Source organism: Rhincodon typus, chromosome 6 (assembly GCF_021869965.1).
Source record: "Rhincodon typus isolate 14 chromosome 6, sRhiTyp1.1, whole genome shotgun sequence".
Classification (NCBI taxonomy): domain Eukaryota; kingdom Metazoa; phylum Chordata; class Chondrichthyes; order Orectolobiformes; family Rhincodontidae; genus Rhincodon; species Rhincodon typus.
Window position 1 is genome coordinate 91,536,212 of NC_063337.1, and position 26,064 is coordinate 91,562,275.

Below are 26,064 nucleotides of genomic sequence, written 5' to 3' on the forward strand. Positions count from 1 at the left end.
GTTAAATGTAATTAATGTTTACTATGATGATGCTTTATTATGAACATTTTTGAGGATTCCTATTGAAAGGATTGTGGAAATTGTTCACTGGAAAACACTGAGGAGTTACCTGGACTCTTTTTTTTATAAAAAGCCGGTCTCAAGAAGGGAGCACACTGAGACTTGATTTTTTAAAGGTATTTCTTGGCGGTCATGTGGCTTAAACTAATTGCATGGACTTATTTACTGGAAATCACATGATGAGGTTTATGGCTGTCAGGAGTTCGTTTTTGCTGAAGGTACTGTTTGGGATACAGCCTGTGGGGAGAAAAGTTATCCAGTTCATTCTCTAACTTTTTGAAAAAAACCTTTTTGAGAGTCCAGCCTAATCTAGTTCTTATGCTGAAAAGTCTTTGAAAGTGTTCTTGATATTTCTGCAACAAACTGTGTCTGCAAAGTTCCCTGTGAAATCGCCTATGTTTAGTGGCACCAGTCTACTGAAGGCTGACTGAAAGCCATCTTAAACATTTCATATCTATTCACTTTTCTTTCAAAAACTAACAAACATTGACTAAAGTGTTCTATTATTCTCTAAGTTAATGTCTACAATGAAACATACCTTTTGTTTGCACGTGTGTCTTGTGTGTGTGTGTGTGTGTGTGTGTTGGATTATTTAGAAGGATTAATATTTGAACTTGCATATTTCAAACTGTACGTCAATCAGATTTGCATCTGTGTTGAATAAGTCTTATTTCATAATAAACCAATAACTTTGTTGATTATTAAAGAAACTTCTGATGGATCTTTTATTTCTAAGCCTAATTTAGATAAAGTTCTAACTGGCCATATCTGTAACTAGCTAAAGCATTTAAATTTATGTTGTGATCAGTGGACCTTGACAGTAATATGTTGACTAAGTTTACTACCTTGATTGTGAAAAGAATAGGTCCACAGGGTAAAATGATTTCTCCTACCAGGTACAACAAGCAAGTAATATGTAGAAATGATGTGCATCTGACATGGGCTTTTTTTGGAACCTCTGGTTTACATTGTATAACTTGTATATTCGCCCCTTGGCATTTTGCAATTTTGCATACATAGTAGGTCATCATTCCTGACTGCGGCAAATAGTTGTCATGACTAACTCTGTCTTGCCTTCCTTTCCCATGATATTTAATGAAACTGTACTTGTATTTGCACTCTTTTTAAATATTTTCCTGGACATGGTACTTCATTCAATGTTAAGCACTTTGAGATGTCCAGTGGTTGCAAAATGTGCTAGATAAATATAAGTCCTTTTCTCTTTAATTTCTGTGCTAACTGCTTAAATATTCACATTTAATGTAATGTTGAATTCATCTCGCGGTGCCTTTTGGTTATTCATATTGACCAACAGGTTACATCATGAGGATCTATTAGATTTTGAAAAGGATTCGATATAATAGATTTAGAGATGTTCCCATTTGTGGGAAGTCAAACACTAGAGGTCATAAATAATGTTAGTAATTAAAATGTGAACATTTCACCTGTCTAAATGCCAGTATAAAGGACCCTCTCTTGTTCTTTCCTTAATTCTGACCTGTCCAATATGGTATCAGACAATTGCAGGATGCTGGATGTCTACAGAGAGGCCTATTTTATACAGTTGGGTGAGGGAAACTTATATTTTCCAGCTCATTCAATTCAGTGCTTAAAATGGAAATCCCTTCCAAACAAAAATCCCCCTGAACAGGTTGCAGATTGTGTTCAAACAGTACACTGCAATGATTAAATTCAATTATTAAGCTAAGATTAATATATGTATGAACACAAGAACAATAGCTTTACAAATTAATTTTCTAGGTGACTGTTGACCAATCATTTTGCCAGTCACCACTGAACGACAAGCTGAATTTATTTAGCGTCCTGAGATGCTTCATAGGAGCATGTTCAGATCAAATTTGATAATGAGCCATGTAAGGAGATAGCTTAGCCAAAGAGGTAGGTTTTAAGAAGTGCTTTGAAGGGGGAAAAGAGGGACAGAGTGCTGAAGAGTTTTAGGAGGGAATTCTAGAGCTTAGGGTCTGGACAACCAATGGTACAACAGCAGATAGTTGTGAGATGAAAATTAGGAATACACTAGAGATCAAAATTGGAAGCATGGCGTGATCACAAGAGTTGATCGGACAAGAAGAGGTTACAGAAATAGGGAGAACTGACAACATGGAGAGATTTGAAAACAAGGATTAGATAGCTGAAAGCAAAGTTTCCAACCATGGGAGGAAATAAATAAGCAATGCATAAATGGCCAGAATTGGACAAGTAGAGTAATGTAGGAGAATTATAGGTGGAAGAGAAATAATCTTATCCACAGATCCATATTGGAGTTTGGGTCAAATTTATCTGCTACATGGATTCAGTATCCACAGTGGCCTGTTTAGGTCAAATCCCTGTGCTACACCATATTTATCCTATTCCAATAGAATATTTCAATCTAACAAGACTCCAACTATCCAACGCTGGATTCTGAAAGGATTATTTGTTTGCCAAATTTTTACACTTACGTAAAGTTGAAGTTACATTTAGCAATCAAGGGATAAACAACACCATCGACAACTGGAACCAAGATCAGAATGAGGATTGGGTTGGCTGTCTGTGCAAAAGTCAGAAACAAAATCAATCAGATTGTGTCAAGAGAACCAGCTACTGTACACAAAGTTCATCTTGAGAAATTAAATTGTTAAATAATAATCACATACCTGCATCTGATCAGGTTGGATGTCAATGCCTCCCTAAACAAAAGAAAATGTTTAATAGTAAGTATAAGCCCAATTTAAAAAAAAAAAAATTGTTGTAAGTGCATCATGTTAAAGTCTTAATTAGTATCTTACGAAATTTCCATTCATTCTGGTAGCTTGAAAGGTCCACCTTGAGCCCTGTATGGAAATTCACAATCATTAAAGATCACACCTCTTTACAAGAGATTCAAAATTAGTTAGTTCCATCATACACAGAACCTCGGGCACAAAAACTTGACTTTCAGTGCAGTATTGAAGGGGGCTGAATGATCAGAGGAACTGTCTATGTGACGAGACCCTAAACTGAGGTCCTGTTTGCCCACTCTGGTGGACTTGAAAAGCTTTGTGGCACCATTTCTATGCCCACAAATGTGAATTCAGGATGGTATGTTGCTTGCTTCGTGCCAGGGGTAGATGCGGAGCACCCTGAGAGGGCAGAGTGAACAACAAGCAGTCATGATCCACATTGATACTGACGACATGGTTAAGAAGAGGGACGTGGTCCTTCAGTCATGATTTAGGGAACTAGGTCAGAAATTAGCAAGCATGACTTTAAAATAACAGTAATCCCCAGATTACTCCCAGTACCATCTACACGTGAGTATGAAAATTGGAAAACAAAGCAGGTGAATGCGTGGCTGAAAAGATTATGCAGGAAGAGGGCTTTAGATTCCTGGAATATTCAGACAGCTGTGCAGAAGATGGGATCTGCCACTGGAAAGGTTGTACCTAAACAGAGCCATGTCCAATTTCCTTGCAGGACTGTTTGCTAGTGTCATTAGGAATAGTTTAACTAATTTGGCAGCATGTGGGAACAGAAAGTAATAACAGCAAAGAATATCATTGTAATCAACATACTGGGAGAGACAGTTAGCACTAGAGTGTGAGATAGTATGTTATTATGCAGGATCAGAGTAAGGAAGAAAATAATAAAGTCTATATTAGCATTATACTGCCTGTATGTGAATGTGCAGAATTGGTGAGTTATTGATGCAGATTGTCATGCAGAAATATGATACTATGTCTATAACAGATGTGGCTCAAACAAGGATAAGACTGGGCATTAAATATTCACAGATACAAAGCAAAGATAGGAAAGGGAATAAAATGTAATGGCATTGATATAGATGAACAGTTCTAGAGAAAAAGAATGAGGGATCAAGGACAAAATCAATTTGGTCACAGCTAAGGAATCAAAATGCAATTACATTGCTCAACTTTACCTTATAGGCTAATAAATAATGGGATGGATGTAGAGGAATAAATTTGCAAGGAATTTACCAATAAAACATGTAGAATTTAGTGATTACCCATATCATACACTTTAGATTTGATATAGAAAAAAACAAGGAACAATTCAGAGTAAGAATAATTGACTGGCTGAAATTCAACTTCAATAGGGTAAGAATGGATCTCTCACAGACAAATTAAAAGCAAAAACTGACTAGCATAACTGCAACCTACCTGTTGATCAAATAAAGCCCAGAACATAGGCAATGGAAGATACAGAAACAGCACCCTCAGCACCATCTTGACCTGAGCAATCAAATGTTCCTAAACCAATTGATTAAAAAGAACAAGAATGAGACTAAGGCAAAGAGACTCCTATCTGATATGTCTATTTCCCTAGATATGATGTGACTGGATTGCTGACTATCAGACTTGGTGGCATCAATTCTCTCACTACATGAAACAGCGAATGTGCACAAAGCCATTAAGAGCAAGGTAAATGATGGAGACATATTTACTACGCAGACACAGTTACAATTTCAAATATAATACACCAGCTTATCCATCAAGAACACCTAACAGCAGTAATAGGTTCATCATTGATTTCAGCTATGTGTTACATGGTTGCTGACATGTTTTCCGTTCTGATACATTTTCCATGCTGACACATTCACCACTCAGACAGATACACCACACAGGCAGATACACCACACAGACAGATTCACTACACATACAGATTCACCTCACAGGCACAGACACATTCACCACACAAACAGATACACCACACAGACACAGGTATATGGGGATGTGATGGGTGAGCAGTATTATCAGTATATTGTTAATCCAGAGATCCAGGTAATGCTCTGGGAACCTGGTAATGAATCCTGCCATGGCAGATCATGGAATCTGAATTCAATAATAAAAAATCTGGAATTAAGAGTCTAATAATGGGCATGAATCTGCTGCGAATTGTTGAGAAAAACCCATCTGGTTCACCAATTTCCTTTAGGGAAGGAAACTGCTGTCCTTACCCACTCTGGCCTACATGTGACTCCAGATTCAGAGGAAAGTGGTTGACTCTTACCCTTCATGGGCAGTTAGGGATGGGCAATAAATGCTGGTCTATACGTTAATGTATAAACAAATTCACTATGAAGACATATTTATCATATGGACACTTTTGCGATGCTGACATTTTACTATGCTCACACATTTATCATGCTGACTTTTCTTCCAATGAGCTCTCTCGGATTTTGAACACTACTTATTCCTTGACTGTTACAGAATAACAAGACCATGAAGTGGTGACTTTAAATTAGAAAAACAATTATTAAAAATATTGACCTAAGTAACATCATTACACCCCAGCCAAAGCATCAGTTACATGGAAACACTGGAGAAGCTGAAATGTGCTCCTTGTTATAGGAAGGATAAAGGAAAGTTAAATAAGAATTAGGGGCGCGTTCGAATTGAGTGTATGGTGTGAAATATTTTTATTGGCAGGTAACTATAGGATATAGATTTAATGTAATTGGCAAAACGAGCAGAAGGCCTTCTTTAACATAGTGAGTTACTTTGATCTGGAATGTGCAGACTGGAGGCAGATTGAATAGGAACTTTCAAAAAGCGATTGGATAAAGTCTTCAAGGGGAAAAGATTGTCAGACTATGAGGGAAGAACATTGGAATAATTGGAGACTTCCTTTGAAGAGACGGAACAGGCATGTTGATATGCTTCTATGATTGGCAACTTACAAAAGAAAAGTTCAATCCACAAACTCACATCATATTTCTCCGTAGCCCAGTCCATAAAGTGCTCTCGTTTGGGGTATTGCTTGCTACGATGCCTGAATCTGTTCTTTAGAGCAAACTGTTGAAAAACAAAGAATAAGTTAAAATAAATATTATTGACAATGTTACATTGCATGCTCAAGGAAACCTAACCAAGTTAAGTCTGGCACTTTATTGTTTACTCACACCTAAGGGATACTATCAATGAAAGAGAGGGAAAATGGTAGGTCAGTGTGTGTTGGTGGGACATGGATTGATATACTTGAGTTTCCAATTCCAGTTTCCTTCCATGCATGGGATCTGGCATTAAAAACTATATTATCTGAGTCTTCCAGCATCAGGGGCAAGCTGTTAACTTGAACTACAATGTTTCACCTCTGGAGAGCCCTATCTTGAACACTAATGATTTTAAACATTTTGAATATAAAGTATTTTACAGCGCTGGAACAGGCCATTCAGCCCCACTCTGCTAGTGTTAATGCTCTGCACAAGATACCTACCAACCCTTTTCATCTTATGAGTAGCCTTCTGCTTCATTGATTCAATAGGTAGCATTCTCACCTCTGAGTCACAGCTTTGCGATTTCAGTTTCAAAGACAGAGTCACATAATTCTGAGCCATCCAGTGCACTATGAGTGCTGCAGTGTCAGAGGTACTGTCTCTCAGATGAGATATTGAATTCAGATCCTCTCTGTGCTGTCAGGTGCATGAAAAGATCCCACGGCCACTATTTCAAACAGAGTTAGTGACTGCTCCTGGTGTCCTTGCCAATACTTATCCATCAGAGAGCATCATATCACATTGCTGTTTGCGGGAGCTTGCTGTGTATAAGTTAGCTGGAACATTTTCTACATCATATCAGTCACTACACAATAAAAGTATTTAATTAGGTATCAAACGAATTTGGGACATCTGTCGTTGTTAAAGGAAGTGTACAAACCTCCTTTCCTCCTATTGCTGTCTTCCTCTTGTATTCATGAGTTTTAATGCAAATGTGTTAATCACCTCAATTTTTCCCAAAAGTCTACACTGTGATGAGGTTTTCCTCATGTTATGTTTGTCTGTGTTACAGACAATTGATGGAAACTAATTAATAAGTAATTCCATGGATGTTTTGTCAGATGACTACCAAGACAGTAGAAAGTGAACGAGATGGAATTTGGACTTTATTTAGCCATTAGTTCCCATGGAATTGTGCCACTATAAGATGTGCTGGTTGGGAATTGCCAATCCTATTTCATATAAGAACTTGGATGAGGACACTGCAAATCAAGTTTGCATGGCACACAACACTAGAAGTTACCAATATTTTGAGTTCTGCTATACACCATGCACCAGCAGTGATATGGATGCACCTGTAACTTCACAGGTTAGGGAGTAACCAGCGTGGGAACACATGCCAAATATTAGAAGATACATCTCCCCTAATTATTGAGAAGTCAAAGGCATTTGAGACTCAATGTCTAAATGATGTTGTAGATAGTGCTGAGATGCCCTGGTCTGGCATTGAGGAGAGAGACAGACTAGAAAACCAGGGAGGAAAGGTTGAAGACAAAGAAAAGGGGAAGAAAGAAGTCAACGTTTCTAAGACTGATAGTGTGCTGGACATAAGGTTGTCTGTTTTGCAATTCAACATGAAGTAAGCCAACATGATGGAAACTTTTGTGATCAAAGCTCTGAGCAACACAGGAGAATCACTGCAAACTGTGGCTATTTTTCCACAATGGATCTAATGTCCAGGCCTTTTCTTGTGGAGCAATGCAACGTTAGAGGCAATTGATATAATACAACTGCTAATAATTCAAATCAGGAATTCATGAGAAACTTCTTTACCCACGCAGCAAGTGGTGAGAATGTGGAAATTGCTATCTTAAAGAGCGATGAACAGGATAAGCAGACATGCATTTAAGGGGAAAACAAGTGAATAAATGAAGGAGAAAGGAATAGAAAGTGATGTTGAGGGACAAGGTGAAGTAAGGTGAAGGAGGATTGTGTGGGGCCTAAGCACCAGCACAGATGTTTTGAGCTGAATGGCCTGTACTGTGATATAGAATTCTGTGTTCAAGGTAATGCTCTCAAGAGGTTGGACATTGTAACTCAAGTTAGCAGTTTGTTCCCATTATCAGGAATCAGTGAACATAAATCTTTAAATGCCGAATCCAAAACTGATGTAAAATATGTCTTCTCCCTGATGTGCTAGCTATTTCAAACATGTTTCCTTATTCTGCATTGCATTCTTCATGGTGAATTTTAAATCAAACTTTGTCACACCTCCCCATTGTGTAATATTGTTCTCTCCACTAACTTTTTGCAAAAATGCAAGTCATTCCATGGCTATCACAAATAAAAAGGCTGATATGTTATTTTGGCATGCACAACGTCCAAGGGTACAAGTTTAGTTTCCTAAGAGTCAGTCTACTATTGCAATTTACAAGGAAATGGTAATATAAGGATTAGGTGCGGTGCTCATAATTTAAAAATCTATGCAATGATCAAATCCCACTTTAGCAGCTAGGAATTTAAAATTCTTCCATTAAACCAGGCACCAGCATTGAGCTGGAGGTACCTGTACCTTTACAGATTAGGGAGCAACCAGGGTACGAACATACACCAAACACCAAAAGAAGCAAAGTCTGCAGACATTAAGGGGGATTAATTAAATAAATATGCGTTAAAAAAAACTATTGTTATAAAGGGTGACCATACAACTGTCAGATTGTCATTAAAAACATTTGGGTCACCAGTATCCTTTTTTAAGGGAAAAAAAATCTGTTGGCCTTTTCTGGTCTGGCCTACATGTGACTCCAGACCCACAGCAAAATGGTAGGCATTTAATTTCCGCCTGTGACAGCCTAGCAATGAAGGACAATAACCTTTTGGCCATTCCACTGGCACCCACATCCAATGAGTTCATTAAAAAAATAATTTTGCCACAAACACAAAACAAAAACTGCAGAAGAAGCCAATAAACAATGCAATCTTTCTCAGTATCCCACATTAATATTATCATTAGCCTGTAGCACTTATTTCAGTCTCACCACTTACCCATATGCACTTGGAAACTTTAAGTATAATATTCCCTTGGGGTGTAGATTTCCTGTACAAAGAACTTCCTCCTATGAATACCACTGAAACACATAATGTGACATGGTAAGTAGATTATAATTGTTTTGCCCAATATGACATGAAATGTATATATCCTTCTTTGATTACAGCATGGAATCTTTGTGCCAAGAGTATGCATTGGGAAATCACACATGGAAGGGTTTCTATCTCTAACTGTCCCTCTGGGATTTGATCACATGTACTCCATATCAAACTGTCCTACCCAGTCAAACAGCCCTCTCACCTCCTTCATATTTTCATAATAAGGGGGAGTAGGTCTAATAAGATAGCTCTTTCAAAGGGTTGGCAGAGATATGGTTGGCCAGATCGTCTCTTCCTGCACTGTGTCATTCCAGGTGAGCACATTCAAAGAAAATGTAATCAAAAAGTTGTAACATCCTTTACAACAGATTCTAACTCGAACATCTCCTCAACTCCTGCCATCCCTGAATTTGATTTTTATTCTTTCATGGGATGTGGGCATCACTGGCTGGGTCAGCGTTTATTGCCTGTCCCTAGTTGCCTTGAGAAGGTGGTGGTGAGCTGCCTTTTAGCACCGCTGCAGTCAACCTGCCATTGACCCACAATGATGTTAGGAGGAGAATTCCAGGATTTTGACCCAGCGACAGTGAAGGAACAGCAACATATTTCCAAGTCAGGATGGTGACAGGCTTGGAGGGAAACTTAAAGGTGGTGGTGTTCCCATATGTCTGCTGCCCTTGTTCTTCTAGATGGAAGTGGTCATGGGTTTGAAAGATGCTGTCTGAGGATCTTTTGTGAACTTCTGCAATGCATTTTGTAGATAGTACACACTGCTGCTACTGAGCGTCGGTGGTGGAGGGAGTGAATGTGGTGCCAGTCAATGGGCTGCCTTGTCCTGGATGGTGTCAAGCTTTTTGAGTGTTGTTGGGGCTGCACTCATCCAGGCAAGTGGGGAGTATTCCATCACACTCCTGACTTGTGCCTTGTTCATGGTGGACAGGCTTTGGGGATTCAGGTGGTGTGTTACTTGCCGCAGTATTCCTAGCTTCTGGTCTGCTCTTGTAGCCACCTTGTTTATGTGGTGAGTCCAGTTAAGTTTCTGGTCAATGGTAACCCTAAGGATGTGGACAGTAAGGGATTCAGTGATGGTAATACTATTGAATGTCATGGGGTGGTGGTTAGATTGTTTCTTATTGGCGATGGTCATAACCTGGCATTTTTGTGTCACAAATGTTACTTGCCACTTGTCAGCCCAAGTCTGAATATTGTCCAGATCATGTTCCATTTGAACATAGACTGCTTCATTACCTGAGGAGTCATGAATGGAGCTGAACAATGTGCAATCATCAGCGAACATGACCAATTCTGACCTAATGATGGAGGGAAGGTCAGTGATGAAGCAGCTGAAGATGCTTAGGCCGAGGACACTACCCTGAGGAACGTCTGCTGGGATGCTGTGGTTCTGAGATGATTGATCTCCAACAATCATGACCATCTTCCTATGTGCTAGGTATGACTCCATCTAGTGGAGGGTTTCCAGTTTTGCCAGGGATCCTTGATGTCACAATCAGTCAAATGCAGCCTTGATGTGAAGGGCTGTTACTCTCACCTCATCTCTGGAATTCAGCTTTTTAGTCCATGTTTGAACCAAGCCTGTAATGAGATCAGGAGCTGAGTGGCCCTGGCACACTGGCGTCACTGAGCAGGTTATCGCTGAGTAGGTACTGCTTGCTAGCACTGTTGGTAACGCCTTCCATCACTTTGCTGATGGTCGACAGTATACTGCTGGGGCAGTAATTGGTTAAGTTGGATTTGCCCTGCTTTTACTGTACAGGCCATACGTGGGCAATTTTTCACATTGTCAGGTGGATGCTAGTGTTGTAATTGTAATGGAAGATCTTGGTTAGGGGAGCGGCATGTTCTGGAACACAAGTCTTCAGTAGTATTGCCAGAATGTTTTCAGGGCCTATAGCTTTTGCAGTATCCACTGCCTCCAATCATTTCGTGTTGTCACGTGAAGTGAATCAAATTGGCTAAAGATGTGTGATGTTGGGGACCACCGGGGTGGTTGCAATGGATCATCCACTCGGCACTTCTGGCTGATGATTTCTATCTTATGCAGTATTGTGTTGGACACTTCCATCATCAAGGATGGGAATGTTTGTGCAGTTTCTTCCTCCACTGAGTTGTTTAATTAGCCATCATTCATGACTGGATGTGGCAAGACTGCAGAGCTTAAATCTGATCTGCTGGTTGTGGCATCGCTTAGCTCTGTCTGTTGCTTATTGTTTTCGCTGGTTGGCTTGTGAATGTGAAATACATGTTAATGGCTATCTCTAAGCGTGATACAAATTGTTGAAATACACCAGGACTTTTCTGGATTGGAAGAACATATGACTTACTCAAAGCAGCTGCCATCAGAGCTGCTGGCACTCCAAAGGCAAGGGGATAACACGCCTGGGGGACACGACCACAGTTTTGCCCTAAAATATGAAAAGTATGACAAGTTTACAACACACAAAAAAAAATGCATTATATTAGCATCACAACCGTTTCATCACAGTTGCAGGAAAAGAGGATTGATTAAGGCTCATGTCTTAAAGCGCCAAATGTCAAGGTTATGACTGAGAAGTTTGCAGAAAGTACAAAATTAGCCATGCAATTGATAGTGAGGAAGAACGATGCAGTGTTCAATCTTGAAAGCTGTGAGGTTATGCAGTTGTGAAAGGCAAGGGAACACACCATAAACAACAGCATACTGAGAAATATATAGGAACAGAGGGACCTCAGAGACTGAAGGACAGGCAGATATTCAGGGCAGGAAGGCAAACTATATAATTTCCTTTGTTATCCCATAAAATTTAGGAGCTGGGAAGTTATGTTCAGAAAACATAAAACAGGAATGCAACTGCATCTAGAGTCCCACAGTCACTACATGACACAAAGGATGTGATCACAGTAAAGAAGATACGGAGGAGATTAATGAGGATGTTGCCCAGAATGGAGAATTTAAATATGAGGAAAGGTCGGATGGGATGAGGTTGTTTTATTTTGGAATAAAGGAGGCTGAGGGTAAATTTAAAGGTGTATAAAATCATGAGAAGCTTAAGTAGATTGGATAAGTGGCACCTATTCCTTATCATCGAGAAGCTATCAACCAGGGGACGTAGATTTAAAGTAATTGGAAGAAATTTGAGAGGGGAGTTGGACAGTGGTGAGATCTTGGAACTCACTGCCTGAAAGAGAGGCAGAGGCAGAAACATTCAGCTTATTTTAAAAAAAAGCCTTGGATATGCACTTGAATTTCTGTAACCCACAGGGCTACAAACCAAGAACTGGAAAGTGGACAACACTATTTCAGCAGTGCGGATATGATGACTGAATGGCCTCTTCCTGTGCCATGGACCTTCCATGTTTTTACGTCCCTATCTCATGAAATTTTGATTTCATTTCAAAGAAGTGGAAGTTAGTTTAGTTGCACAAAGTTCAGAGGAGGTCCCATTTGGAGTAACTGTATTCACTGCTTTCATTTCAGGAAGGATATACCTTTGAGAAGACACAGCAAGGATTCACCAGAATGATAATGGGGCTGAAAGGATTAAATATAGATTAGATTTATATTCCCTGAATATAGACAATGAAGTTGCAGCCTCATTGAGTTGTTCAAGATGATTAGTGGATTTGTTAGAGTTGATTGAGATAAATTGTTCCCTCTCTTAATTAAATCCAGAACAAGGAGGCAGAACCTTATAAGTGGAGTTTGGACATTCTAGGGAGAGGCACTTTTTCACACAGAGGGTAGTGATAATCTGGAACTCTCACCCTTGATAAAAAAAATCTGTTGAGGCTTTGGATCAATTGGGAAAATATCAAAACTAGTGTTCAGTTCTGGTCTTCCTGTTATAGGAAAGATGTTCTTAAACCTGAAAGGGTTTAGATAAGATTTACAAGGATGTTGTCCACATTGGAGTGTCTGAGCTAAAGGGAGATGCTGAATAGGCCTGGGCTTTTCTCCCCAGAGAATCGGAGGCTGAGGGATGACGTTATAGAGGTTAATAAAATTGTGAGGGGCATAGATAAAGTGAATAGCCAACGTCTTTTTCCCAGGATGGGGGCACCCAAAACTGGACAGCATAGATTTAAGGTGAGAGGGGAAAGACTTAAAAGGGACCCAAAGGGCAACTTTTTGACACAGTGAATGGTGCGTGTATGGAATGAGCTGCCAGAGGAAGTGGTGGAGGCTGCTACAATTACAACATTTAAAATGTATCTGTATGGGTACATGAATTGGAAGGGTTTAGAGGGAAATGGGCCAAATGCTGACTAGATCAGTTTAGGATATCTAGTCAGCATGCTATGACTCTATGACTCTAATATTAATAGATTGTTGTTAGACCATGATATTAAGGATTAGGGAATCAAACCAGAGTAAATATACAGATACACCCTGAAGAACAAGCTTTCAGGTTTGAAGACCTTGTCCAGTCCCAATGTTGTAATATTGAAATCAGGCTATGATCTGAAACTGCCATTGGCAAAAGGCCTGTATTTCTGGGTGATGTGAAAAATGGACAAAGAAAATAATTGCATGCAGAAATTTGCAGAAATTAAGGGCACACATGCAAGATTATTTGCAATTAATGTCATCAGTTTTCAATCAAATGATGATGAACAAAGAGTTTGCTTTTTTTTTGCCTTTCCAACAACCATTTTGCAATTTATGTTTTGACTTTGACACCGGCTTCATTAAGCAAAGCCAACTACTGCCTACCTCTCAGGATGGGCGTAATAATGGTAGAAATGAGACTTCCAGCATTGATTGATAAATAGAAAATTGAGAAGAACCTTCCCCTTTGATTTTCCTTTGGAGAGAGAAGAAAACATTGACTTCAACAGCAGAAGAAACCAAAAAGTACTTTAAGATATTTAGGCAAATTCATGCTCACTCTTTGATGCAAGGGCATTGACACATCTCCTGCTGTCATTTGCTACCTCGAATTGTTGCTGAAGTAACAATGAGTTTATGAGCCTGTACTGTTACTAAATCCTCCTGTGACCCAGAAGAGATTCCTGTGAGTTGTGAAACTGCACAAGTTACTGCATCATTAGCTCTGCTATTAGCCTATGGAAGTAGCCACGTGTGTTTTAGGAAATTATTGCATGTGTGCAATATTTATTCCAAATCACTACTGAAGGTTATGAATGCTACAATGTAAAGACCATTTTAATGAGAAGATTTCCATTACTGCAACACACTCCTCCCTTCTGAACCAAAACGGAAACATTTGAAATTGTTCATTCCAACATGTAGAAAATAAGAAATGTTAAGATTTCAGATTGCTTTCTTCCTTTTCCTCCTTGTGCTTTTTTCACACTCTTCTGATCCAACCTTTCTTTGCTTCTATTTCACTTTGTCTTGCTAATTTATCTCCAGTTTACCCAATTGCCTTTTCGCTGTCATTCCATGTTTCTTTCCTAAACCTTAAATCCAATTTATGAAGGAGAAAGTCTGTTCGTCTTAACATTCTCAGAAGTCCCCAGCACTCCGTTGTCCTCATATTCCCAGCGGAATTATGGGCCAGATAATAATTTTGCGCTGCTTGGATACAGTCACGGGATTAAGCAACAAGCCTTTTGTGAGATCATCCATTCTGACAACCATGCCTCTTGGAATGTTAATGCTTGATTAATGTCTTTACATGACTGTTACAGCTGATAAAAATGAGCTTAAACTTAATGTTACCTGGTGTTCTTCAAACTGGTCACCACCAAATGCTGACACACAAGGTTTGATACCGCCAGTGCCCAAAGCAATAAGAATCAGACCAACTACTGCCAAAGCTCTGAAGAAAGAAACAGCAGCACATTCAATCTACAAACATAGACACGACTAGTTGTTACCAAGTGTTGGCTATGGCTCAGTGGTCGCACTCTTTCTCCTGAATTAGGTGCTTATGGATTGCATAGATTGAGTGCACAGTTGAGGCTGGTACTCCTCATGCAGTACTGAGTGAATGTAAAACCACTGGAGGGGCTTGTCTTTCAGATTAAACCGACGGTTCTGTCCATCCTCTTGGATGGATGTAAAAGATCACATTGCCGCTTTTTCAAAGAAGGACACGGGAATTTTCCCAAGCGTCCCAGTCAATATTTATCCTTAAGCCAAATTATCTGGTTACTATTACATCACAGTTTGTGGGAACATTGCCTGCTGTGTTTACAACATTTACATCAGGGATCACTCACCAACAACATGGAATTACTTATCCAGTTCTCTGAACATAATGAGATTATGAAAGATGCCAAGTCTTTAATTCTTAATAGCATCCTTTGCTTGTGATGCTTTAAATTATTAATGAGTCTCTCAATTCGTATTCTGTCATTTTGATTAAAATACAAAAGATTCCTTACTTTTTGAAACACTCACCAACAATCCTTAAAGAAAATATAAGAAGTTTCACTTCCAAGAAGCTATGTTGAAACTTGTATTTAACATCATTGAAGAAAAGCTAAAAGGTTTTTTAAACCTAGCGATGGCCGAACACTAGATCAATTTGGCAGATATGTTAATAGATTTAAAGTAAATTACAACAAAAAAAAGGACCATTGCAGAGAATTACATAAAATTTACAGCATAGAAACAAGCCATTCAGTCCATTCCAGCTAACTGCCACTGTTTATACTTGATGCAAGGTTCTTTCAACCCCTTTTTATCTCATCCTTCTATTCCTTTCTCCCTCATGTGTTTTTCCTAATGTGTCTTTCCAGTTTTTCCTTAAATGCATTCATGCAATTCACCTCAACCACCCCTCAAGATAACTAACCCCAAATTCCACATTCTTGCCACTTTCTGGGTAAATTCTCCAGAAATTTGTATTAAATTTATGAGTGACAATCTTACATGTATGAGCCCTGGTTACTCTTCAACGTCTCCTGTTGTGTTATGGCATGGATTTCAGACCAGACAGGTAGAGGTGCCTTTAAGACAATTACATGATGTCACAACATGTGATGTTCTGGTATAAAGGGAGTTGCCTTGCCTTCAGTCAAACTCTCAGTGCAATGGAGTCAGTGTAATGTGTTTATACAGTCACACGTGTATGTCACGTACAATAACTTCAGTGAGCACCAAATCTAGGCTAGGTATAAGTCAATGATATTATCACAAGGTTAATAGTGTGATTGATAATCTTCAAGACATCTATCTCAACAGGAACACCATCTTTGTGGTGTATGTTACACCAGCTAATACTCAGGGAATGACTTAAAGCATAACATACTGGCATAACAAGGTGTACAGCTGGATGAACACAGCAGGCCAAGCAGCATCAGAGGAGCAGGAAAGCTGACGTTTCGGGTCTAGACCCTTCTTCAGAAATAACATACTGGCAGTTGTGTTTGTCCCAAGGAATGACATTATAGTGGCATTTCATTTCTACACTCCAGAAAAGGGGCACAGCCTGATCAATGCTTCCTGATTGTCATTACTCAGCCTCTATAACATCATTATAAAGTGATGACCATTATCAAGTATTGTGCTCTGAGTGTGGTGGTCTAACCAAATTTTAATACAAAATTGGCATAGCTTCCTTGCTTTTCCACCTAGAATTGAACCCCAGAACTTGGCTGAATTTTTATGTTCTTGTTAACCTCCATTGTTAATTTACTCACATATGAACAGCTGGATTATTTGGATGACCATCGTTGTTAATATCTGTAATATCTGCAATGCTGCTGACAGATATCACCAGTTGCCCAATTGTGTAGACAATGGACAGGTAGACGATGGTCCTGTTATGAAAGAAAGTTAAATTTAATTCAGACAAAGGCATAAAAAAGTTCAACTCATTCATTAAAGTATTAAATGCATGGCCCAAACTGGTTAATAAAACCATACACAAACTAATAGTCTCCCTTCCTGGCAGCATTGGAAAAATTTTCCACAATGTGCAACCACATACAAAACCACAATGTCTGACTTGCAAATCTGCTCATTTATATTCCTACATCTCACCTCTTTGCAGTACAAATCGCTGTTATGGTGATCTCCTGTGCTAGAAAAGAATGGTCAACTTCATTATTTTGCTAGTAACTGGCCTATGTGTGCACGGAGACCAGAGTAACAGAAACAGAAGGGCCATTCGGCCCTTTGAGCCTGCTGTACCATTCAATATTGTCATGGCTGACCATCCAACTCAATACTTTGTTCCCACTTTCTTTACATATTCTTTGATCACTTTAGGCCTAAGAACTGTATATAGCTCCTTCTTGAAAACATTTAGTATTTTAGCTTCAAATGAGCTTTTACTTCTACTTGGTGTCATGGGTTATTGGCTTCATAGGTTTTGGCAGGTTCAGTTTTAACCTCACTCACTCACTGGCCTTTACACCCAAAAATACTCTCCGTTGAAATCAGTGGCCAGCATGATCAAACAAGCTGCAAAACCAGCATTCCAAATGATCCAAAGCTACCAGACCAGTTAGCTTGAAATTAGTTCATGATTTCACTTGTCCCTTGAGACTGGTTGGAACAACAGAACGATGTGTCTTGCAGTTGTAACTCCCATTTGCTTAGTGTGAGAGAATGGAAGACAATTCCAGACCATCCAGTATAAATGGATTCAGAAAGGCAAAAATATTCTGTGCTATTATTAGCAAACTGTCAATATCATTAGCATCACCAGACACATGTTTTGGTTCTGCTGTGAAATTGATCAGCTGTCACATGTACTACAACCTCTGATAACTGTGATTAAGAGTGACACCATACTAGTTACATCACTGAGCTAGGGTTCCAAAGGTTAGGATGAATGATTTTGGTGCAGCAGGATTAAACTCTACCGTAGCAGCTGGGGAACTTGAATGTAATTAATCAAGCCAATCTTGAATTCAAAGTCGAGACTCAGAAATGCTGATCATACGACTAGCAGATTATTGTACAAATTCATCTGGTTTACTTCCTTCAAGGAAGGAAATCTGCTTTTCCTTACAAAGTCTAGCTTACACAAGGCTTCAGATCCATAGCAATCTGGTTGGCTCTTAACTATATATGAAATGTATGCATTAAATATGCAACTTAATTGTATCGAGGAAGGTGGCTCACCACCACTCTCCTGAGGACAATTAGTGATGGACAATAAATTGAGGCCTTGTCAGTGATGCTCATGTTCTGTGAATGGATTTAAAACCTTGGGACTTCCTTTGAATCACATACCACGAAGGAAGGCATATGCATTTATGCCAGTCTTTAAAGGAATTATTTCATTCACCTGCTGTTTTCCCATTACCCTGCAAATTTTCTGTCCAGTTCATGTTAAAAGTCAATGTTGAATCCACCCCCACAATCCTTTGAAGCACTACACTTCAATTCACAAGAACTCACAGTGGCTTCTTCCTCATCTTCCTCTCCCTTTCATTGCTAATCATCTCAAGTCTGTGCCTCCTGGTTACTGACCTTCCTGCTGGTTTCTCCTTATTTAATCTATCAAAACATTTCAAGCTTTTAGAATACCTCTATCAGATCCACACTTAATATCCTTTATTCTAAGGAAAGCAGTTTCAGCTTCTTCCATTTCTGCAGAGTACTGAAATTGCTCGTTCCTGGTCCCATTATGGTTAATCTCCACTGCTCCCGCTCCAGAGCCTTGACATCCTTCCTGTTTTTTACAGTTGATTCTTTTCATGAGATGTGGCAAAGCCAACAAATTATTGCCTGTCTCTATTTGCCCTTGATCTGAGTGGCTGGCAAGGCCATTTCAGAGGGGAGTTATGGGTTAATCATATTGCCAGTCTAGAGCCAGACTAGGTAAGGTTGGCAAATTTCCGTCCCTGAAGAGTGTTAGTGAATCAGATGGGTTTTTATGACAAATGACAATTTCACATCCACACATTTTATTCTTATGAGTTGAATTGAAATTCTACCAGCTTCTGATTGTCACTATGGTACTGTTTCACTCCGGAGAAATGGTAAGCGTGTTGAAATTGTAAAGTGTAGTGCACAGAATTTGATACAATGCTCCAGATGAGGTCTAACCAGCGATATTTAAAGATGGAGCACAACTTTTTCGCTTTTGTACTTTTCATAATGCCCAAGGTCCTGTGTTTTTAAAACTAGCCTTATTAACCTGTTTTGCTGCCTTCAAAAATTTACATACATAAATTCCAAATTCCATGTGCCTGCCATTCTCTTTAAATTTTATTGCTGTTATATATTTGCTTGTTAAGTATTATTGTTTTTAAAATACTTACTTGAATTTTCCCAACCAGGAGTCAGCGATGATTGCTCCAAGGATTGGTGTTAAGTAACATAGAGCAACAAAGGCATGATAAATGGCAGTTGCGAAATCCTCACTCCAGTGCAGAAAATAACGGAAATAAAGGACAAGCACAGCTGAATAAAGAAAACAAATAAGACAGACTTGTTAGATCACAAGACTCAGTTGTTAACAAGTGTTTCATCTTTATTAAAAATAGCATGCTAACATGGAGGCATTGAACTGTATTGTTACATAATGTTAAATATCATGTTCTCTCCTATTGTTCTTTAGATTTGTATTTTCAAGCTTCCTCATCTCTGTCCGTTTCACCTATTCTCTACCAAAACCTTTGTCTATGTCTTTACTTACTCAGGACTTGACTAACCCAATGCTCTCCTAGCCAGACTCCACCTTAATTCCGGAACAAGAACAGAGTTGCTGGAAAAGCTCAGCAGGTCTGGCAGCATCTGTGAAGGAAAAAAGAGTTAACGTTTCGGGACCGCCTCAGAATGCCTTGGTTTTAAAATTCTCATTTTCATGTTCAAATGGCTCTATGACCTTGCCCCTCATTATCTCTCTAATCTCTTCCAGCCCTATAATCCTCCAAGGACTCTGTACTCCTCCAATTGTGGCCACTTGTGTATTCCTGATTTTAATTACTGTGCTGTTGGCAGATATGTGTTCAGCTGTCTAGGCCCTAAGCTCTGAAATTTCTTCCCTAAACTTACCTGTCTTTCTACCTCTCTCTCTCTCTCTCTCTCCCGCCTCCTTTAAGGTATTCACTAAAACTTAACTTTTTTCTGAGCTTTTGCTCACCAGTCTAAATATCTCCTTTTGCAACCCAGCATTAAATTTAAATCTAGTAACCTGGCTAAGAATTGCCTTCAGATGTGCTATTAAGTTAATGGCATTTTGTAACTGCAAGTTGTTGTTGCTGGTTGGAATTGCTTGCTGCAAAGATTTTATGCACAGTCTCATTTTTAGTCATGTTAATAATTAGGATGAAGGATTGCAGTTACCACATTCATTGTTCTATAAGTGGACACACTTCAAATATTTGTTCAATCTTGTACATCTGAAGACTAAGAGAACAATTTCTTTATAAGTCTCAAGGTTATTATAGCATGCAAAATGTAACGTACCTCGCATTCCATAGTAGGAGAACCTTTCACAGAATTCATTGACCACGATGAAGAAGATGCTGATGGGAAATCCGAAACAGCTGGGCTGTGAGGAAGCAAACAAACGAAAATTGATCTTTATCAAAAGTTCCAATAAATCTAAATGTCTGTCCACCACAACAAAATAACTAGATAACAAGATGTGACTAACTGTCCAATGTAGAACACTTGGTTTTGAGAATCTATAACCTATATATTTACCTCAAACAGATTTTTATGGACAACTAAGCTATTGTATTGTGCAAGTTAATCATTGCTTGCTGATGTGACAGAAACATCTGACTGAAAGCAATTTAAGACTTGCACCTATATAACTCCTTCCATAATTTCCTCAGAGCCAGCAAAGTAGTTTTTGAAGTGTGTCCCTAGCCAAGCTGTTCCAATATAGCTACGTTTCTGGCATCTAGCCTGTAGTGCGGAAAGTTGCCCGTTGTATCTTGTACATAAAATGCAGAATGAATCTAACTCAGCCAACTACTGCACCATCAGTTTACTCTCAATCATCAAGAAAGTGATGGAAGGTGTTATTAACAGCATTATCGTGAGGAACTTGCTCAGTAATAATCTGCTCAGTGACGCTCAGTTTGGGTTCACCAGGGTCACTCTGCTCCTGACCTCATTACAGCCTTGTTTTAAACGTGGATAAAAGACTTGAATTCTAGACGTGAGATAAGAGTGATTGCCCTTGACAATAAGTTCACATTTGACAGAGTGTGTCATCAAGGAACCCCAGCAAAACTGGAGTCAGTAGGAATCAGGGGAAAATTTTCCACTGGTTAAAGTCACACCTGGTACATTGGAAGGTGGTTGTGGTTGTTGGAGATCGGTATCTCAGCTACAGGACATCGTCAAAGGCACAACCCTCTTCAGTTGTTTCATAGCATCCCGACAAGTGTGGAAGCAGGCCATTCAGCCCATCAAGTCCACATTGACATTCCAAAGAGCATCCCATCCAGACCCACCCTTTCCTGGAAATACTGCCTTTTCCATGGCTAATCCACCAGCATGAATATTCCTGGTCACTATGGGGCAATTTAGTATAGCCAATCCACCTAACCTGCTCATCTTTGGACTGTGGGAGGAAACTGGAGCACCCGGAAGAAATCCACACTGACACGGGGAGAACGTGTGAACTTCATACAGACAGTCACCTGAGGCTAGGATCGAACCAAGGTTCCTTGCACTGTGAAGCAGCAGTGCTAACCACTGAGCCACAATGCCACCCTGATCAGTAATGACTTTCCCTCCATAATAAGATCAGACATGGGGATGTTCATGGACGATTGCATAGTGTTCGACACCATCTGAGACTCCTCAGATACTGAAGCAATCCATGTTCAAATCCAGCAAGATCAGAAAAATATCCAGCTTTGGGCTGAAAAGTAACAAGTAACATCCCCCCCACACAAATGCCAAGTAATGCCCACTTCAAATGAGGGAGAGAGACTAACCATCATCCCTCTACATCCAATGGTATTATCATCATTGAATCCTCCTTGGGAGTTGTCATTGACCAGAAACTAAACGGGACTGTCCTTATAAATACAGCAGCTACATCAGCAGACCAGAGGCTAGGAATCCTGCAGTCAGAAGTTCACCTCTCAAAGCCTGTCTATTATCAACAAGACATAAGTCAGGATGCTGCATCTGGATGAGTGCAGCTCTCTTAAAACAGTGAGGGGGTGAGTTGATGAAATGTATAAAATTCAGAATGGCCTTAACAAGGTGGACATGAAAAGGACATTTCTTCTTGTGGGTCAGTCCAGAACTAGGGCGCACTGTTTTAAAATTAGAGGTTATCCTTCAGGACAGAAATGAGGAGAATTAATTTTTCCAAGGTTTGTGTGACTTTGCAACTGTCTGCCTCAAGAAGGCAGTGCACATGGGTCATTAAATATTTTTAAGATAATTTCTTGTCAGGCAGGGAAATCAGGAAGTATTGGGGCTAGATGGGAATGTGGAATTCGAAACACAAGCAAATCAGCTATGATCCTATTGAATGTCTGAACGTACTCGATGGGCCGAATAGCCCACTTCTGCTTCTTTGGGTCTAATAGTATGAATATATAACCTAAGAACAATTTTCAATAAAACTCATAAGATACAATATCATAGCAATCAGATAATTTGTTTCTTAAAAGCGTTATTGGTAAAATCAGCTTCAACAGGTTTGAAATGTCCTGAAATTGTTGAAGGCACTTTATAAACACAAGCCTTTTTATCCTTCACACAAAAATTAACTTGGTTGCAGATATATCTTTTCTAGGGCTTTTTTCTTGTGTTTCTGACTTAGTCAATTCCATGTAAACCTTTTCTGATACCACAATAGCTCAAACCTGTGAACTGGGATGCAGCTCACAGAGATGGCTCCAACCAACTGAGCCACCACCGAAACTCCGTCAGAAGTGATTGCAATTGTAAGGTAATGGTTCTGAAGTGGTTAATGTTTGGGTCCACCCATTTCTTCTGATGAGTTATTTTCTAGCATTCTGAGGGAACTGATGAATCCAAACCAGTTCCCTAAGGTCCTAATAATTAGACCTCACTAAATATAGCTGCATATATCGCAATAAATTTTCTTAGAGTCTAAGATTTGTGCCTCCTCAGTAAAAAGTACAACACCAGGTTATAGACCAACAGGTTTATTTGAAAACACAAGCTTTCGGGGCTTAGCTCCTTCCCCAGGTATAGTGTGAGTTCCATACCCATGGGGACGGCCTCCATCATGATCTTGGGTCATATCACACTACAGTGATCCAACCTCACTATATACTCCCACACACACATACACGCACACTTTCTCACACACATACACTCCCTCACACTCACACTTTCTCAAGCGCGCGCGCACACACACACACACACACACTCACACAGAAACGCACATACCTGCACACATACGCACAAATTTTCTCACACACATACACTCCCTCACACTCTCACTTTCTCAAGCGTGCACATGCACACACACATGCACACACACAGACACACACACATACTTTCTCACACACATACACTCCCTCACACTCACACTCTCTCAAGCACACACACACACACACACACACGTGCCTGAGGAAGGAGCTGAGCTCAGAAAGCTTGCATTTTCAAGTAAACCTGTTGGACTACTAGTTGGTGTCGTGTGATCTTTGACCTTGGCCACACCAATCCAACATAAGGTGCTACATTCTGTACTCCTGACCACTAGATAGGTCCAAGACAAAGCACTGACAAAGGTGCCACTCACAGCACTCACCCAGAATGACATACTGGTAGAGGTGGCAAATATCACAAGGTACCAGGTACGATCATCTGGGAAATTACAACAGATGACCACGCCTGAATAGTAGGCTAAAGAAATTTATAGGACATCTGTTTGCAGCAGGATGATCTGCAAAGTAGATTAATCTTTGTCCTCTGTATATGTACATATAGGTTTCATTATTTATGTGTTAATGTTCTCAATGTCGGTCATGTCCAATTTGAGACATTTGAGTACTGAGTCCCATTCAAGCTCGCAGTACCATACAGTGCTGAAGTAGTGCTGTACTGTCAGTGTCTCTATCTCCCTCTATACAGCAACAAGGGAGTGCAGTACTCATGGTGAGACCAAGTCTGTTCACTAAAGTGGTCATAAAAAATCCTTTGGCCCTATTTTGAAAGGAGCAGTGATGTCCTGGCCAATATTTCTCCCTTAACCAATACTTTATCTGATCATTGCTGTTTCTCACAGTTTACTGCACTCAAGTTGAATGCTATATTTTCCACATTGTACCAAAGAATGTGCTTCAAAACTCATTCAGTGTCTGCAAAACATTTATGGATGGCCTGAGGTCATGAAAGGCATTACATATCTTTTGCCGTCTTTGCCAGGGAAAGAAAATTCAAACTGCAGTCCAAATTCAGATTAAAAGGAAGTGATGTACAGTGTGGCTACTTTATTAATGCATCTGATTCTGATCTACACCCAGTGATAGTTTAGGCACCGAAGAAAACTTCCAGCCAAATAATTTCATAGCTTCCAGAGAACCTGGAACATTTGACAATACATAATTTGAGAGATCAGACAGCTGTAGTAGGCATGGTAGAACAGGTTTATCAATAACTCTTGGTTGCTTCCCCAGGTTAGGAAGGCCATAACAAAGGTGAGCAAAAGCAAAAGTGTGGGTGGCTCAGTGGTTAGCATTGTTGCCTCACAGGGCTAGGGACCTGGGTTCAAATCCACCCTTGGGCAACTGTCTGTGTGGAGTTTGCATATTCTTCCTGTGTCTGTGCAGGTTTCCTCCCGCAGGCTGGGTGGATTAACCACGCTATATCATCCATAGAGTTCAAGGGTGTGTAGATTAGAGGGATGGGTTTGGGTGTGGATGCTCTGAGGGCCAGTGTGGACTTGATGGCTTGAAGGGCCTGTTTCAACACTGTAGGGATTCTTTTTTAAAAAAAAACACTAGGCTTTATTCCTGGAGGGGTAAAATTTGGAAGTAAAGATGTTATGCTAAACCTGTACTGAATCTTGGTTAGATGACACCAAGATTAATTGCCCTTGACCGGGATCTTCCTTCCAGTAGATGGCACCACTTAATTATGATCTATTCTTTCTCAGCGTTGTTTTTCTTAGCTCTTCACTTGGTGCTTCAATGTTAATGTTTGCCAAATAAGTAAATGAGCAGAGGCTACCTAACACTGTCATATTAATAACTACATGTCGAGTTGGACCTGAAGTTTAACATTTTTGTTTTTGAGTGCACTCTCAGCTCTGTCTCAGAAGTTCACAGGCTCCACGTCAGTGTGAAGCACAACATTTTAAGTTGCTGCTGAAGGTGTGCTGAACTGTTGGAGATACTGTCTTTTGGATAATACATTAAACTGGGACTCCATGTGCATTCTCAGATGGGCTTAAAAAGTCCTATTTCATTATTTCGCAAAAAAAGCAGGGGAGTTCTCTCCAACATCCTGGCCAAAATATATCCCTCAACCAATATCACAGGAACAGATGATTTGGTCTCAATCCCATTCCAATTTGTGGGAGCTTGCTGTGCATAATTATCACTGCCATGTTTCCTACATTATAATTGCTACAGTTCAAACAAGTGTTTTATTAGCTGGAATGCACTTTGGATCATCTTGTGGTTATATAAATGGAAATCTTTTCTAAAACAGATACTTTTCTAAAACAGAAATACTTCTGTTTGCGCTTCAGGCAGAATTCCAGAAGATAGTTGTTAGAAATTAAACCAAACCTTTTTTAGTAAGAGTGAAAGGCAACATTAAACTATGACAAACATACCTGATTTTAGTACGATGCGCTGGGCATTAAAGATAACAATGGTCAGTGTAAGACACCTCCATCATAGAGCTATAGAGTCACACTGTGCAGAAACAGACCCTTCGGTCCAACCAGTCCATGCCGAGCATTATCATAAACTAAACTAGTCCCTCCTGCCTGCTCCCGTCCCATATCCCTCCAAATCTTTCCTATTCATGTACTTATCTAAGTATCTTTTAAACATTGTAAATGTGCCCATATCCACCACTTCCTCAGGAAGTTCATTCCACATGTGAACCACACTCTGTGTGAAAAAATTTGCCCCTCATGTCTTTTTCAAATCTCTCTCGTCTCACCTTAAAAATGTGCGCCCTAGTCTTGCAATCCCCCATCCTCGGGAAAAGACAACAACCATTAACTCTAAGATAACAAGGTGTAGAGCTGGATGAACACGGCAGGCCAAGCAGCATCAGAGGAGCAGGAAAGCTGACGTTTTGGGCC

The 26,064-nt window shown here is 39.7% G+C and overlaps 1 protein-coding gene across 1 annotated transcript in view; it reads right to left on the bottom strand.

The window, feature by feature from the left end:
• Positions 1–2,518: 2,518 nt before the first annotated feature.
• The window catches only part of LOC109912813 (solute carrier family 15 member 1), a 24,742-nt gene continuing 1,196 nt past the window's right edge, over positions 2,519–26,064 (bottom strand). Inside the window, exons 3-14 of the mRNA XM_048597958.1 lie at positions 20,262–20,346; positions 19,112–19,253; positions 16,535–16,654; positions 14,607–14,706; positions 13,635–13,725; positions 11,266–11,346; positions 8,822–8,904; positions 5,769–5,855; positions 4,221–4,310; positions 2,850–2,894; positions 2,718–2,750; positions 2,519–2,611 (exon numbers count right to left, since the gene is read on the bottom strand). Of these exons, the coding sequence (XP_048453915.1) occupies positions 2,519–2,611; positions 2,718–2,750; positions 2,850–2,894; positions 4,221–4,310; positions 5,769–5,855; positions 8,822–8,904; positions 11,266–11,346; positions 13,635–13,725; positions 14,607–14,706; positions 16,535–16,654; positions 19,112–19,253; positions 20,262–20,346 (1,050 nt within the window). The remainder of the gene's footprint in view (positions 2,612–2,717; positions 2,751–2,849; positions 2,895–4,220; positions 4,311–5,768; positions 5,856–8,821; positions 8,905–11,265; positions 11,347–13,634; positions 13,726–14,606; positions 14,707–16,534; positions 16,655–19,111; positions 19,254–20,261; positions 20,347–26,064) is intronic.